At 40.9% G+C, this 16,157-nt stretch overlaps 1 protein-coding gene across 1 annotated transcript in view; it reads left to right on the top strand.

The window, feature by feature from the left end:
• Nucleotides 1-5,850: 5,850 nt before the first annotated feature.
• ppm1h (protein phosphatase, Mg2+/Mn2+ dependent, 1H) overlaps nucleotides 5,851-16,157 on the top strand; it is a 43,289-nt gene continuing 32,982 nt past the window's right edge. Inside the window, exon 1 of the mRNA XM_069686956.1 lies at nucleotides 5,851-6,235. Coding sequence (XP_069543057.1) covers nucleotides 6,003-6,235 — 233 coding nt within the window. The 5' untranslated portion in view covers nucleotides 5,851-6,002. The remainder of the gene's footprint in view (nucleotides 6,236-16,157) is intronic.

A 16,157-nucleotide genomic window follows, 5' to 3' on the forward strand; every position in this document is an offset into this window, starting at 1 on the left:
TGCACTCATCAGAGAGCACAAGTCACACACCAATTACTAAAATCTTCTACATTTACTGCTAGTATTAAAGAGCAGAAGTAATACGATTTAGTGCAATCTTATCAGTGGCAGCAGGAGAAGTAAAGCAATAGCAGAAGTTTAGGTAGTTTAGTTTCTGCCTGAAAACAATAAGTGATAAGAGTCTCAGATGTATGCAGGGCGTACATGACAATGTGTTAAACTGTCTCACAGATATGCAGATCATCCATACTCACCCTCTGGTTCACCATGCACCAGGCATTATCCTCTGCTACGAGTGTGTGTGGGCAGCTGTCTGAGTCCATCGGTGAGTCATTCATCAGTTAGACTAGCGGTCTGATTACTTTCAAACACACTCGCACACACGCACACACTGGCAGGCCTTCTTGACCCTGTCAGCACTGTGATTATCCTGTGAGGAATAAGACAGACACTGAGTTGGAGGGAGGATGATGAGCAGGGAGTGAGACAACAAAATAGAAGCACCTTACATTAGCATTCAGTGGAATCGCAGTATATACAAGTCCACAGTATATAATTAACACTGCAGTATTAAATAATCTGGTAAGGGAAGGAGAATCAAAACTCACCTGGACATGATCTTGCCCTTCATTCTGAAATGCAGATCAGGGCTTCATTTACTGTAAGAGGCCCTTTTCTTAGTATTACTTAGTAGTTGTTCTACTTACAGAACAATGCCGAGGTTAGACAATATTCTTTTTATTAGAACGCCATCTCTTCTCAATTCCCTGCAAGCTATAAAAAAGTGCTTTCCATTGCTTCCAATTCAATTAAGGGCCCTTTTTTTGTGGCTTACAGATCATTGGGTCCAACTCATTCTCTCACATTATTGCTCGTTAATTGAAGACTAAAGCCTGCCGTGATGTTGCATTAAGTTCAAACGAAATCCTAGAAGATTTTAGGGTGCACACTTATTGTGAAAGGAGTTCAAAATGTAACATTTGGTTGGCTTCAATGAGAGTGAGTAAAGTGATTCAAGGCAACCAAGTTATCAGCTTTGGATCCTGAAACTGAAAATATGGTTGCCATTTTTGGCACCCTATATTTCGAGTGATTAAGATAGTTGTACGTTAGCTTAATGGTGGTAATGAGACATGTGAGTCTACATACAGAAAAGACCCAGGTCTAATTTAGCGCACTTGTTCATGTTTACTAAGTATAGATGATTGTATATCCAGACTAAGGTGTATCATCTCGCACACCAGCCCACAGACTGGCTCATTGTGCGTAATTAGGTCAGTAGAGCTCTTTCCTGGCAAACTCATGAATTATTGATCGGATATAGTCTGCCAATTCGGCAACTCCACTCTCATTGGATTCATTCATTTTCTCTGGAGACATTCTGTATAATGAGGGCACTCACAGTTCTAATGAGCATGTAAACTTAGACTTACTGAAAATAATGCAACCGGGCGTTTGTGGAAAGGAATCATGTGTTCTAATCTTCAAGAATCCTATGCTCCCATACTGCCTTTCAGAAACAATGAACTTCAACACCCACAGAAAAATACATTTCACATGTTTCTCATCATACTGCATATAGAAAACATTTCATGTGGAAAATCCCCATATTGGAACATTTAATTTGTGATAAATTGACACTAGACTTTCAGATATATCACAAGTGAAATAGATGAATTAAAAATAAGTGAAATTTGATCTGGGGCTGCACGGTGGTGCAGTGGTTAGCGCTGTTGCCTCACAGCTAGAAGGTCACCGGTTCAAACCCCGGTTTCTGTGTGGAGTTTGCATGTTCTCCTCGTGCATGCGTGGGTTCCCTAAATTGCCCATAGGTGTGGGTGTCAGTGCGAAAGGTTGTCTGTCTCTATGTGTCAGCCCTGTGTTTGACTGGCGACCAGTCCAGGGTGTACCCCGCCCTTCGCCCAATGACAGCTGGGATAGGCTCCTGCCCCCTGCGACCCTGAACAGGATAAGCGGTTTAGATAATAGATGGATGGACAAAAATTTCAAAGTTTTTTTGTTGTTATTTATGTATTCATTATTCTTTTTCTTAATTGTGTATATTTTCAGGTCTGGAGAGGAAGTGGGGTTAGTGGGAATGTATGTTTGTCTGTATACGTTTGTTTATATTCCCTGTAAAGAAAAAAAAAATCACATGTGATTGAGGTCATAACCACATAACCAGAACTATTGTCAAAAAAGTGTCATTATATTCACTAAACTGCCATCTTGGTAACAGATGAGGGTAGAAGACAGATGCACTAAAACATCACAAATGAAATTCAAATTTTCACAGGTTCATGTAGATTTGGGAAATTTTGAAATAATTGAAAATCTTAGGTACATTGAACACGTACATACTTGGCATGTGATAAAAATAAACAACAAAGTCTGTCATTTCACTGTCAGATATCTTGTGACCCTGTCTTGTGGAGGGCCCATGTGTCAAACCAAAGCTTTAAACCTTGTTAGTTTATGCTTGGTTGTTCATCATTATTTATCATATCATTGTTTTTGGTTCGGGGCAGTGATTAGCGCCGTCGCCTCACAGCTAGAAGGTTCCTTGTACCAATCCCAGTTCAGATGCAACGGGCCTTTCTGTGTAGAGTTTGCATGTTCTCCCTGCATGGGTTCCCTCCGGGTACTCCTGCTTCCTCCCACAGTCCAAAAACATGCTCGTTAGGTTCATTGGTGACTCTAAAATTGTCCGTAGGTGTGTTTGTTAATATGAAAGGTTGTCTGTCTCTGTGAGTCAGCCCTGTGATTGACTTGTGATCAGTCCAGGGTGTGCCCCACCTCTCACCCAATGACAGCTGTGAAAGGCTCCAGCTCCCCCACAAGCCTGAACAGGATAAGCGCGATAGATAATGAATGGATGGATGTTTTTGCTTCCCTTTTGCCTTTTATTATTAAGTACATCACTGTTGCACATTATAATGTAATGTTTACTTGTGTGGACCCTAGGAAGACCTTGGTGGTGGCTGGTAACATGGCCCATTTCAGTAAATAAATTTGGATTAAATCAGCTGACCATGTATTATTAATCAAGTTGACTTGTGTCTGTCTGTATAATGAAGCAGGCGGTGGGTGGGATGGAGGCCAGTAAGCACTAACAGCAATTTAGCCCTGAGACTACCTAACAGGTTAATCAGGTCATGCTTGATTTGAGACTCATTGCAAAGAGGTAATTCTGACATAACTGGAGGATCATTAGAAGGCAAACGACTCAAAAGACATGTTGATGGAGTACAGAGAGGAGTTAATGAATAGAAGTGCATACCGAACCTTAAAAAGCACGACCATAAGAGATATAAATAGTGTCCTAACTTAGTTATACTTACTATTTAAAGGCTGAGCAGAGGCCTGCCAACTCTCAGAAGACTCTGACAAATTTTGACTTCAGGTTGTTGATAGAAGAGGCCTTTTTGTCCAAATGGCAACGCCTAAGGCCTTAATGGATTTGAATCAATTCCCAGATGGATCTAACAGTGCCAGTTTGTTACAGCCTTTCTATCATAACAAATAGGGTGTTTTTTTTAAAGGCATTCTTGGACTCTCATGATTTTGAACTTGACCTTTCAACAAGAGAAAGAAAGCCTGAGAGTCTGATCTGTGGGTTGGCTGCTCTGCACACTGTGGGATTGTATAACAGATGATTTTGTGAGGTTTACATCTCCAAACTGCAGCTCCGAGTGTGTCCGTGTACTCCGTGTTGTCTAGACACACATCCTGGTGGGTTGGCTGAACGCCCGGCCAATCACACTGAAACCGACTCACGGCAAGAGAGAAACTGAGAAAAGAACCAGCAGACATGTGATACTCCATGAATCGAGCTGAAAATGTCATATTTGCAGTAATATCTCTGGTTTTAACTGACACGTTGTGGCGAATGTAACCCCTCCATTAGTCACTGAGGAAAAGAAACCCTATTTGTGTGTGCAGAATTCATTACAGAGCCTTATTTGTTGCTACAAGTCCAGTAACTGTCAGTCGGACCCTGAATGCAGTTTGAGGAAGTGAGGCAGCCACAGTCAGTATCATGTCTCAAATCTCCTCTGAAAACATTCTTATACTTCTTCGTTATCGTCATTATTTTCATTTATTATTTTTCTCTGTAATTTGTTCCACCTTGTGTGTTCTTTACCTCTTATTCTATGTGGTTTACTTATTCATGTGCATCACTGGATTATTTGTTTGTTTTTAATCTGCTCTTTGAATAAATATTATTTCTATAATTATTATGTTTAACTACAAAGATTAATTGCTTATTTTGTTTCCTCTCAATAACAGTATTGGTTTTCCACCCCTCTCATTTACAATAGATAGTATCAGGTACAGAGCAAGCATGCAGGCCGAAGTCAGCTGACTACACTCACACTGTCTTCCTGTGTTTGGTTTTAGTGTGTGTGCGCGCATGTGACTGTGAGAGAAGAACAGTGAGTTTGTATTTTTGTGACCTCTTTACCTTTTATTGTGTTCTGTCCTGCCAGGAGAAATAAATTGCTATTTTCTTTAATCCCTGGAAAGTTACTGTGTACAGATCGGAGGCTGTGACCCTCATCAGAGGCCTGATCCAGCTGTTCAAGGAGGGATCATTTGAGTTTGTTTTTCTTTTATTAAGATTATTTTATTGGCCACTTTTTAATTGATAGAGAGGACAGTGGATAGAGTTGGAAACAGGGGAAGAGAGAAAGGGGGATGACGCACAGCAAGGGGCCAAGGGGACGCCGTATAGAGGACTATCGCCTATGTACATGGGCCGGCGATCCAACCCGCTGAGCTAAACAAGCGCCCTATTGGTCCCTACTTTAACTTTTAGTATCAGGAATCATTCTTTGTTATTGTGTACCATCTTTAAAGTCATACTCTGGTGCAATAGAAGCTCTTACTACGTAATAACTGTCAATACTGCTGTCATTTAAATGCCACCATTACTTCCCGCCTACTTCTGTAAATAACTATTGTAATATTGTTTTTCTATCAGGCACTGTCTCTTTTGCATTAACCTATACACTTTATATTTTACATTTTCCACTTATTATTAGAGTTGTTCTTTGTATTTCTCTAATTTTGCATTGTGTTTTCTGGCACTATAATTTCCTTCGGGATTAATAAAGTTCTATTTTATCTAATCTTTTTTAACTCATAAAGTCCCCAAACATAAGTCGCATCTCTCATATTGTGCATGTCTTTGAATGACTTTGAATAAAGACATATATATTTGTTAATGTATCACCAAAATACCGTATAAAGCATGCCATATTTCTTAATTTGGTGTAATAACATTCTTTTATGGTCATTTTATCATTTTGCCACCTTCATCAAATTGGCGAGGCAAGCCATGTTTATGGCGAAGGGAAGGGTTAACTGTTCAGCACAGATTGGGATTAATAAAATCGGACAAAACGAAACATATTGGTATGTTTTTCATCCAAAAACTAAATCGGGGTCTGTGTAAGGACCCCCACAAATAAGGGAGTAAAATAAATCGAATCATGTCCAGGTCAAGATATTTAGTCTACCCTAAGTGAAGATTAAAAGGTGGACTCAAATGGGGTGAATAATTGCTTGTTAGTTTGTCTATTTGTGTGTGATTTCGGGCTCATATTTCAATGAGGTCATCCCTCTGATGACGTCACCCAGTTGCGCGGTGCACCTTGCCCAGGAGCTGGTAGGCTGCTCGCCACACCGGGATTACGCACCTTTGACCTCCAGCGCTGTCAACAGGAGCCTAAGCTGCTCACTGAGATGCCTGTACGTCCAAATCCACCAGCAGCAACCGGTTTGTCACATGACCTGCGTGCAGCGCTGCCTGTCTGTGTGTGTGTGTGTGTGGCTGTGCTGCTTTTATTTCCGCGTTCACCGAGGGAGAAGAGCTGAGCTGAGCTGAATGAGTTTTTACGGCCGCCCTGTGTCTGGATCTTTGACGCCGAGAAACTGCGTCGCCGTGCGGGAGGAAACTCACGCAGTTGCATCGCCTGGACCCACGCTGCTGCAGGACCATGCTCACGCGGGTGAAATCGGCGGTGGCCAATTTTATGGGAGGTATGATGGCTGGTGGATCCAACGGTGACCATCCCGGCGGCTCGGATCTGCCGCTGAGGTTCCCGTACAGCAGACCGGAGTTCCTGGGACTGTCCCCGGATGAGATCGAGTGCTCGGCGGATCACATAGCGAGACCGATCCTCATCCTGAAGGAGACCAAGCGGCTGCCGTGGTCCACCGGCTACGCAGAGTGAGTAACCTGTGTGCGTCCATCTTTTTCTTGCACAGCAGCATCCTTTGGAAGTGAGCGCGTCCTTCCTGGACCACTGAGAACACTCACAGAGGCAAGAAAAGAAAAAAAACATGCATGCACCAGCCGCTTTTGTTATTATTACTGCAGATTTCGTCTGCATATTACATTAGAAATAGGCTAGGGTGCAGCAGCTTGCTTTACCCCATGTATTCCTTCAGTTATATCCTGTAATACAGTCTGCATGACAGTTAGGGGAGGCCAGCACCACAGGACACAAACACACCTCCACCAAGCAGATAAGATCGCTATAATCCCTTTTTATGGTGATATAAGAGTTTTATTATTGTGAAGAATCAGGTGAAGGATACTATACCATAAAGTAGGTTGTTATAAGGTGACTCATTGTAAAACAGATCATACTGGTGCTTTATTATGAGATAAACAGAAAAATGCACCCTCAAGGTTTTATTTTCAACAGCAATAACATTTTGTTATTGGCTTATACAAACGTGGGGAGGCGAGAAAGCGTACCTGTTTTGCCTCTTCACCTCTTTCAGTGCTATGTTGTATTTGCATAGTCTAATATTCTGCTCTTGCCGATTGTTGTCTCAGTAAAGCAGGTAAAACCTGACACTCAGCAATCACAGGAGGTATTTTACTCATTCAGTGATGTCAGAAAAAAAAATTCATCCTCCTTCCTTCTTACCAGACCAGAATTTGCAACCGGCCCTTTGATCATCCCTTGTATTATTGATAACTCTAAATGTTTAGGATCCATTTGGCTCCCTGCACACCCCTCCTAAGGCTGCAATGAAGCAGCTGTGTTGTATTTCAAAAGGACAAATGATAAATAGCATTTAGTGCAGTTGCATGAAAAGCTAAGTTTGCATCTTTAATTTGTAGCATTATTAAAATGGAACACAGCTGGGATAGACTGGCAGAACATGAGGCACTTGGAGAAAAAATGTGACGCTTTTCTAATGACAACAAACTAAATTAGCATGCAGGAACAAGGATGTTGTACCACTCCTATGGCCAAAAAAAGCTGCACTACACAAACTTACTTTCCATTTCATATCGTTTGACGGAAAGATAGATATTCTTTATTGATCTCAGACTGGGAAATTATGGTTCTAAAGCAGCTGCCAATCTCAAAACCCATCAGCCTCTCGGGGCAATGGGCAACTTTTTAGGGCTTCCGTTGTAGCCAGCAGTTAGCGTTAAAGGACTTCCAGCCAAGGGCTTCCTTTCCGTGTGTTGCATTGTTTACATTCTGACTAGCAACTTAGGAATCGAGAGTGGAGTTGGAGTTCAGATACGTCGTCTTAGAATGGACTGTAGCTGCACTAGCATGCAGATGTCCGTTACCGCCGATAAAAGCTAGGATGGTATCCCGGCGGGTTGCGTTCCGCCCCTTTTGCTCTCGACAGGGACTATTTTTCTTGCATGCAACTGAAGCCTGCTGAAACGTGATGGGTTAATACTTCTGGGACTACAAATGGAAACCAGAACGGTTGCAATAGCAAAATCTGGTCCTGCATTTTAAACAGACTCTGTAAATAGAGATTACAGCAGCTGTAGATCATCCAGGCATATCACAGTAGAAAAAATAAATATACACTGTAAAATATACTCTAAAACTAGAAGATAGACATATATACAAACACAGAAAATATACACTACAATAATAAAATAATAAAATGAAATATAGTTATTAATATAAACGGTACACAGAGGTTGATAGAGGTGGTTATGTGCAAATACACAGTGTACATTTACCTTTGGCAGGACATAGCTTGTCTCTATCGTCTAAAGCCCAAGAGGATAATCACTTCCATTCCTGCAGTCTTACATCAAGTGTTTGGGTGTTTGGGTGTTACTAAGGCTGTCTCATATCTATAGGGGTCATGGTTTACTTTGGCAGTCCAAACACAGAGTGTGTCACTGCAGTTCAGTGCCCTGAATTCTAAAGTTCAGATAGAGGAGTTCGTTCCTTCCGTGTTTCCCTCTCGACATTAAATCTTATCTGCACTTAGTGACGGGCTGTTATGATAGAGTACTTGTTTCCTACAGCTTAATTGTTTAATCGATGATGTTGGACATTCAGTAAGAACGCTGTGTGCAGAAACGCCCCCGATCTCTTTGCATCTAGTGTTTCAAGTTCAGCCGCTCTGCTGTTATTAACCCACTCACTCTGGATGTGTGAATGCTTGTCATGTTAGGTCAGACAGGGCTGCAACACACCAGCGCAGTCTCACTCCCTCAGGCTAGTGTTCCTTTTTCCAAGAAATACACAGGCCAAAGTAACATTTTAACATCACAGAAGGAGATTAGCACTGACACTAATCATTTTTAACATCAACTTAGTCGGTTGGTTGTTATTTCTGTTCGCAGATCAGCTGTTTGAATCATAAAAAGAAGTGCAAATGACCCCTCAGTTGATGTCTATACATGATTGTTTTGTCCGAGGAACAGCCCATATTCAACTTGTACATTTTAGAGACTTTTATCAGAGAAAATGGGGACATTTTGTTGAGATATTCTTCCCAATACAGATTTAATACCTATACTTGAGTATTGGCTGGTACAAAGTACCCCTCAGAGACCTGGGGAATAAAAAATACACATTATATTGGTGCAAAGTCACTGATTTCTCATATTTTGCTACCTTTAACTAATATTACAATATTAGCACTGCACTGTTGTTGTTTGTTGGGGGGGGTAATAAATTATGGCATACTTGCTTAAACCTGAACCCATGTTTTAGGACGTATTGGAGGTCGATACCGATGCTGGTATGAGGGAGGGGAATTGCAGGGTAACTCATGATACGATACGCGATTCGTGCCCCACGATAACGATAATATCACAATACAGCGATTCTGCGATAATTGATATATTGCAAGACAATCATATATGTGTGTAAGAGCCAAATTGGAGTGCCACAGCTACAGGCATAAATGGTAAGGAAGAGCCCTGTCAGGTTAGGTGTGTGATCCCGGAAGAGCATACGGGTATTGACCGCTGTACCGCGAGGGCTGTGTCACTGTTGTTGGATTGTATCTGCCCTGGACCCTACTGATGAGAAACAAATGAACACGTTTATCCGCAATCCGGTCTGGCTGCCATCTGTTTGAGCTCAAATACATCATCTGCTACAGGTGACTGCAAACCGCGGTCAAGCTCGTCAGCCAGGTGGCTCCTGGATCAACATCTCAGTAGTTCAGTGTTAGACTGATCTCCTCTGACAATGTGATTAACTTCTTCTTCGGCCAATTAATTTCCGTTCACGCTATCCTCAGGATGACGATATATTGCTGTATCGATATTTTGTCCCACCCCTAATACAATATTGGTATCAGTATTGAAACATTTCTTCTTGCTTTAATACTAATAAATGTTGTAGATTAATCTGTGGATTGATTAACTACCTATTTTTAGCACAAGAAGATATCTAAATGGTCTCTGCTTCCTATAGAATAATGAAATCCATTGAAACAGTTGGATTTTTACACACGCCCTCCTCTATGCTTCCTCATGTTAAACTGCTGTGAAGAATTTTTAATCTCTTGCTTCTGTTAAACCATCACCCACTCGTATATGTTCTAAAGTAGGCTGTATAATTAAACTTGTTTGCTTGTGCATTTCATTATTATGAATTTTTCGGTGTCAAAACAATGTAGATGTGATGCTACAGCCAACTTTGTGTGTGTGCTTGTGTGTGTGTGTGCATACGTAGCAGCTTGGCATAGCTTCAGCCAGAACTGAGCCAAACTGGGGATTTGTCAACAGCTGGCCGACCAGCAGGCCTTGTTGTAGTGAAAACTCGCTGTTAGCAGAGAAAACCTGAGCCCATATGAGATGATGTGATCCATACAGATCTCCTGGAGAGCGTTTAAAGGTTCATATAGCAATGAGATCAGATCTCTTGTATAAAACAAAAAGGCAGGATAGATGCTTGTAGTGCATCTGAAGACGAGGTGGTTGTCGCTATACAGGTAGCATTGTGAGGGGCTCGTATGTGTGATGCTCCTATAAAGTATATATTATTTCCTGCAGTAAAAGTGTGTGAATCCTGCCCTTTTTGGTAAATATTGCAGTCACTCTATTATTTGAAAACAGTTACTTTCATGCACTTTTCAGCGAAGCTAGTTACATGGCTGAAAATTGACAGATGCTGGATTGTAGCTCCGCCATTTTGGTCCAGACTCAACACAAATATCTCATTAATTATTTGATAGATTACAATGATGACTGAGTGAGTTTGCAAAGACATTCGTGTTCAGTAGGGGATGATGCCGACTGGCTTAATCCTCTGGCCCAGGGCTTGTAATCTTTGGGGGTTGGGGGGACAGCTGAAGAGAGACAGGAAATATTGGGAGAAGAGAGTAGGGGATGACATGCAGCAAAGGGCCGAGGGCGGGAGTCAAACCTGCTGCCTCTGCAAATGGGGCACCTGTTCCACACACCGAGCCAAACTAGCACCGCGTCATCTTGTTTTTTTAACTTGTTTTTGACATCATCAGGTCATAAATTAATTTGGATTTATGAGCAAATACCTGCAAAACAGATTACATTTAATTTTGCCTCAACTGTACTTTGTTTTTACTGCTAATGTTAGTGTAGGAGCCATAATGCGTATTTTACCTGTGTTGATTATTTGTTACGCTTCACCCCTTGTATGGCTCAATTATCATTTCCGGTAATGCGCACTTGGGCGGGGTTTGTCATTATTTGTATCTGTTCAGCTCGGTGGCGGGAAGCTGACAAAGAGGGTTAGTGGGTCAAGTATTTTCTGTTGACCGTCATCCTCTTAGTTATAGTGGTTTTTCAAGTCATTATTTATTGCTTTTTGTTTCAGGACTTTGAACTTCTTTTGTTTTTTCGGAACGATACGCATCACAGATACAGCCCACTTATGCTCTAACGGCATTTTATCACCTTCGTCGCTACAGTTAGCATGTAAAAGGAGGATGAACATGGTAAACAAACATGTTCTTGCTAGCATGTTAATGTTAGCGTTCAGCTCAAACCACAGCTGAGCCTGATGCTAGGTTCTTAGTCGCTACAGTTAGCATGTAAAAGGAGGATGGACATGGTGAACAGACATGTACCTTCTAGCATGTTGATGTTACCATTCAGCTCACAACTCAGCTGTGCCTAATGCCAGGTTCTTTGTCGTTACAGTTAGCATGTAAAAAGAGAGTAAGCATGGAAACAAACATGTGCCTGCTAGCATGTTGATGTTAGCATTCAGGTCAAAACACAGCTGTGTACAACCCAATGCCAGGTTCTTATCATCCTGCGAGTTATCGCAGTTATGAGTTTCCAACTTGTGAACTAATGTTCATGTCAGTAGCTGAGATTGTGAAACAACAAGTCTTCTCTCCAGTGTAATTGCTCTAAATGTTAGTGGATATATTGCGTTAAAATCAAGGCTTAGTATTTTAATTCTCCCACAACCAACTCTGTAATTAACTGTCTTAATGATGTGCATTGCTTTCTTTATTGGACCATACATCACATATGACATTAACACAGCATGAGCTAAGTCTCACAGAGACACTGGCTAGCATGGCTATAGACTTCTTGTTTCTAATCCCTAATGCTGTTTCATAGGAATACAAAACAGACTTTTATCACCAGCAGTGGAATGTAAAATATAAGAGTAGGATTACTCAGGATGAATAACACGTGCCTACTCTGCTCTGTGTTTTTCTCCTTCATACCCCTGCTTGTCCAAGAGGCCCCCTCTTAGCTTGCTGGGGTTACTCTGGGTTATTGCGTTTTTCCCCGTGGAGACAGGAAGAACAGCTCTGCTTTACGAGGAGGATTCTGCTGAACTGTCTCCGGGTGCGTGCTCTGCCTGTCAGGTCCAGTGAGCATGATCATCTGAATGGATCACTGAGTATTGCTCACTCTAACTTGGGTGACCCTTTCTTCTTCAGCACACTTTCAGGCCTCAAATCTGCAGACAGGCTACGTTTACTGCTGCCTTCTCTCCAGTTGTTTTCCCCTCAGCATGCTTACACACCAGCACTGACCTCTAATCAGTCTCCTCTGTGTGCTCAGCTTACTTTAAATGCACAGCTCACAGTGCTGCAGCTCTGGAGGAATTGACCTTCCAGTGACCATTAAATACAAAAACAGCCAACTAATGCTATTGAAAAAACTCTGCCATAAATTCTACCTTAACAATGTTTAGCTTTTTAATTCATAATCATTTATGTTTATGTTTATCCCAGGGGTCACAGGTAAAGTTTGTGTTGTACTTGTGTTGTGACTACATTTTATTGATATTAAAAGGGTTTTTAGTTGCTGTCTCTCCTCTTTTCATACATGTCCGAATATAATATATTTGAGTACATCACCATCAGTAACTAAGACCTTAAAATACAATATGTATTACACTAATTATCTCCATTACCTCCATCATAGGCCTGACTTTATGGCAAAACAGTTGTATTGGAATGCATTGGATTGTACAGTTGTACATAAAAAATGTGGACTCTGACTAACTGTCAGTTAACATGCCTTAAAATTAGTGCTACACGATGATGACCAAAATAATAATCACAATTATTGTAATAAATATTAAAATATATATATATATATATAATCATATATATTCATTTTGTATTGTACTTTCTCATTTAAATGAACACTTTCAGGTCCATTTTGTTCTACATTCCTGCTCAACTAGGTCTTTACCTGAATTTGAAGCATCTTTGCCTTGGTGCATCATGGGTAATCTCAGTGTGTCTTTGGGAGTTAGGTGGATAGGGTGTTGATGCTGTACAGCGTCTCTGTTATGGATGTCTGACTTGATGTTGGACAGTGACGGGGAGTAGCGACGGTATTCCTCTTGGCCTTTCAGCTGTTTGAAAAAGACAGTTGTGTTGCTTTGAGGCTCAGACACAGGTTTCATGCACTCTTTGCATATTATTTTTTCTTGCTTAACATCACTTACCCTAAACCTGAAATGCCTCCAAACAACGAGCCGTTTCGTGGGACCAGCTTCTTCATCTTCTGTCCAGACATTTGACTTTTGTTTCTCCAGACTGGTCTCTGTTGTTTACTCTTCCTCTATAAACTGCTGCTGCAAGGTAGGCGTTCATGACATGACATGGCAGCTCCCCAAAAAGTGAAATAAACATTTTAAACCTAAATATATCCGTCAATCATGTTTATTTAATAATGAGAAGCCAAAATCGTAATCGGGAATAATATTTGATTAATTGCGCAGCCCTATTTTATATTCATATTTGTGATACAGTCAGTCATTTCTAACGTCATAATCTTACCTTCATATTAGTGTACAGTTTGTGCACTTAAAGGCCACCTTGATAAAAGCCATTATCACATTAAACTTAACAGATGAGAAAGTGATCAATTAAACAAGAAAATAATTAATAGATAATTATATTATAAGAGGTCACTACTGGCAGGCTTTTTACATGATTACTTTACCCAGTGTAGGCTCAGTCAGATTCTCATAGCGCCATTGTTGCCTTTTCTTTATCTCTCATAATTTCCGCTCCTTATCATTTCTTGACTGTTATTGACATTATTTCTTTGGTTGTAGCTGCTTTTTGTTTGATCCTATTTATGAGAGAGGCGAGAGAGCAAGAGAGCCCAGGGATGGTACGTGAATGAGACAGCGAAAAACCTTTTGGCACTATTCCATGTGTAGCTTCAGTTTGGATATAACTTTAGTTCGACTTATTTTTGTCTGAAGAACAAATCAAGGCTGGAAATTGACATAAAATATAGTGACAGAATGTTTCCATCTGGTTGAAGAGGTTCATTAACAACTTGTTTTTTTGCTATAGAAGAGTAGTGGCATTGAAAGGGTAAATAAGTTGTGACACAGCTTTCCCACCCACTTACGTATTCATTCCCTCACTCACTCTCCTGACCCACTATCTTTAAAACACACCCCTGAAACCTCAGCAGTCTGATCGATACTTAATCAATATGCGTGTCTGTAAGCTAAACACTTACACCAACAGTGCACTTTGTATGTTTGGTCTGCGGTTTGGCAGACATGCCTGTGAAAGAGGGCAGGTCAGTGCTCTGGCTTATTACTCTCAGCTTTAATATCTAAGTTAAGGGAACAGAGATAAGATAAATGGCAGCTTCAGGGTTGTTCAATAAACCTAATGAATATTTATAAAGAAATACTTTTGTTGTCCTTTAATTTTGATGTAGGTTTACATTTGTCCATTAGAAAGGAGTTAAATCGAGTAAATGTCGCACTCATCTGTAAAGAGGATGATTATGAGGTGCACTTTCTACGTAGAAGGCCTCCCATTGCTCAATCACATGATGCCGCACATGTTCTTGTGTTTCTTCCTGCTACAGCATCACCGCACATCCCTCTGAGGTAGAAACTAACTCACCGCATTGCCTTTTCAGTTCAGTGCCAGCTTACCTAGCGTTTAGCTTGAGCTGAAAAAGACATGTGACGCTCACTACTGAGATCGCATCATTGAACTTTATTGTTATCTTACATGTGATGTTCTGGGAAACTGAGAAGCCGCAGCAGAAAACGGTAGCGAGAGTGTGAAACTGCAAAAATAGGAAATACATAGAAAAACGGAAAGCAAAGCAAACAAATTATCCAAACAAAGACAATACATGCAATAATATATGTTAATCTGGATATGTTATTACTCCTTATGGAACTTTAAACAGGATACTTTTAGACACAAAAGATACATTAAATTAAGCGATTAATGAATGTAGACGTTCACTTACAGCATCAGCAGTGCAGAGATTCTGTTGCTAACCTGAAAAAACTATAATTAGAACAGTGTGTTAGTAGTACTCAGTGCCTCCAGGTCTGTTTCTTTCACAACTTGGCATCCCTAATGTGTGCTTTAGTTCAAAAACATGGCAACAAAGGACAGATTACAACAGAGCTTGGATGTGGTTTTCTAAAATCTGGCTGCACAGGGACTTAAAGTGGATGTTCTTTCCAATGGTTAAGCCTATCATCCAAAACTAGGTAGCCAATTCTTTTGTCTATACAAAGGTTTAGAAAGTGGAAAATGCCCAGCACATTCAGGGGCATGTCCAGGCATTTTTACAGGAGTGGCCCAACCTGGGCACGGACTCACACAGGAGTGGCATGGAGTATGCACATTTTCTTCCTGATTTCTTGGCACACTGATCATTTCTGTGCTAACTACTAACACCAATGTTTTATAATGTTGTTAGATTCATGCATATAGGAATTTTAACAATAAAAAATAACACAACAGAGATCTTCAATGCTTAATTATTTAAGGATTCAAAGAAAATGTGTGCTTTCAAAAGTACCACAGTACCACTACAAGTACAAACAAAAGAAAATGCGCTATATTAAAATGCTAAAAAAAAGCTAGCAGCCTTTTGAAACACAGTCCAAAGAGTTGGTTTGAAAAAAAGTCCTGCCACTGGGGTGGCACACGCTGGGGTTGCCGATCAGATTTCAGGTGGGGCCATGCCCCCCCAGACCGCCCATTGGACACACCCCTGCACATATAACAAGCACCAAATGAGATCTGCTTATAAACTAGTATTACCCGTTTGTCATTATTCCCATGCATTTGCCATAGGAAAAGTTTTTCCTGCACATTATCCAACATACAGTATAATATCATAATGTCCACTAAATGACCCGGTGGTGTCTGATATTGCCTTTGGAGCAAAACTTGAAACATATAACCTTTCTCTAAAGAAGGCCGTGTGCAGATTACAGCTCTGACAGGGTAATTAAGGTCACATCATTGTCTCAAACGTGAAGAAATGAAACGAGGTAAGCCGATACGACAGCTCTGCTCTTGGACCCAGCTCGTGCCTCGGGGCGTGGATGGTTTCTCTTCTCATATCGTGAGATGAAAGGCTCGACAGCTCCACCGGTGTCAATCTTCTG

The sequence above is a fragment of the Semicossyphus pulcher genome, unplaced genomic scaffold, assembly GCF_022749685.1.
Source record: "Semicossyphus pulcher isolate SPU_LCO1_2020_fin unplaced genomic scaffold, fSemPul1.0.p SCAF_8, whole genome shotgun sequence".
In the NCBI taxonomy this organism is placed as follows: domain Eukaryota; kingdom Metazoa; phylum Chordata; class Actinopteri; order Labriformes; family Labridae; genus Semicossyphus; species Semicossyphus pulcher.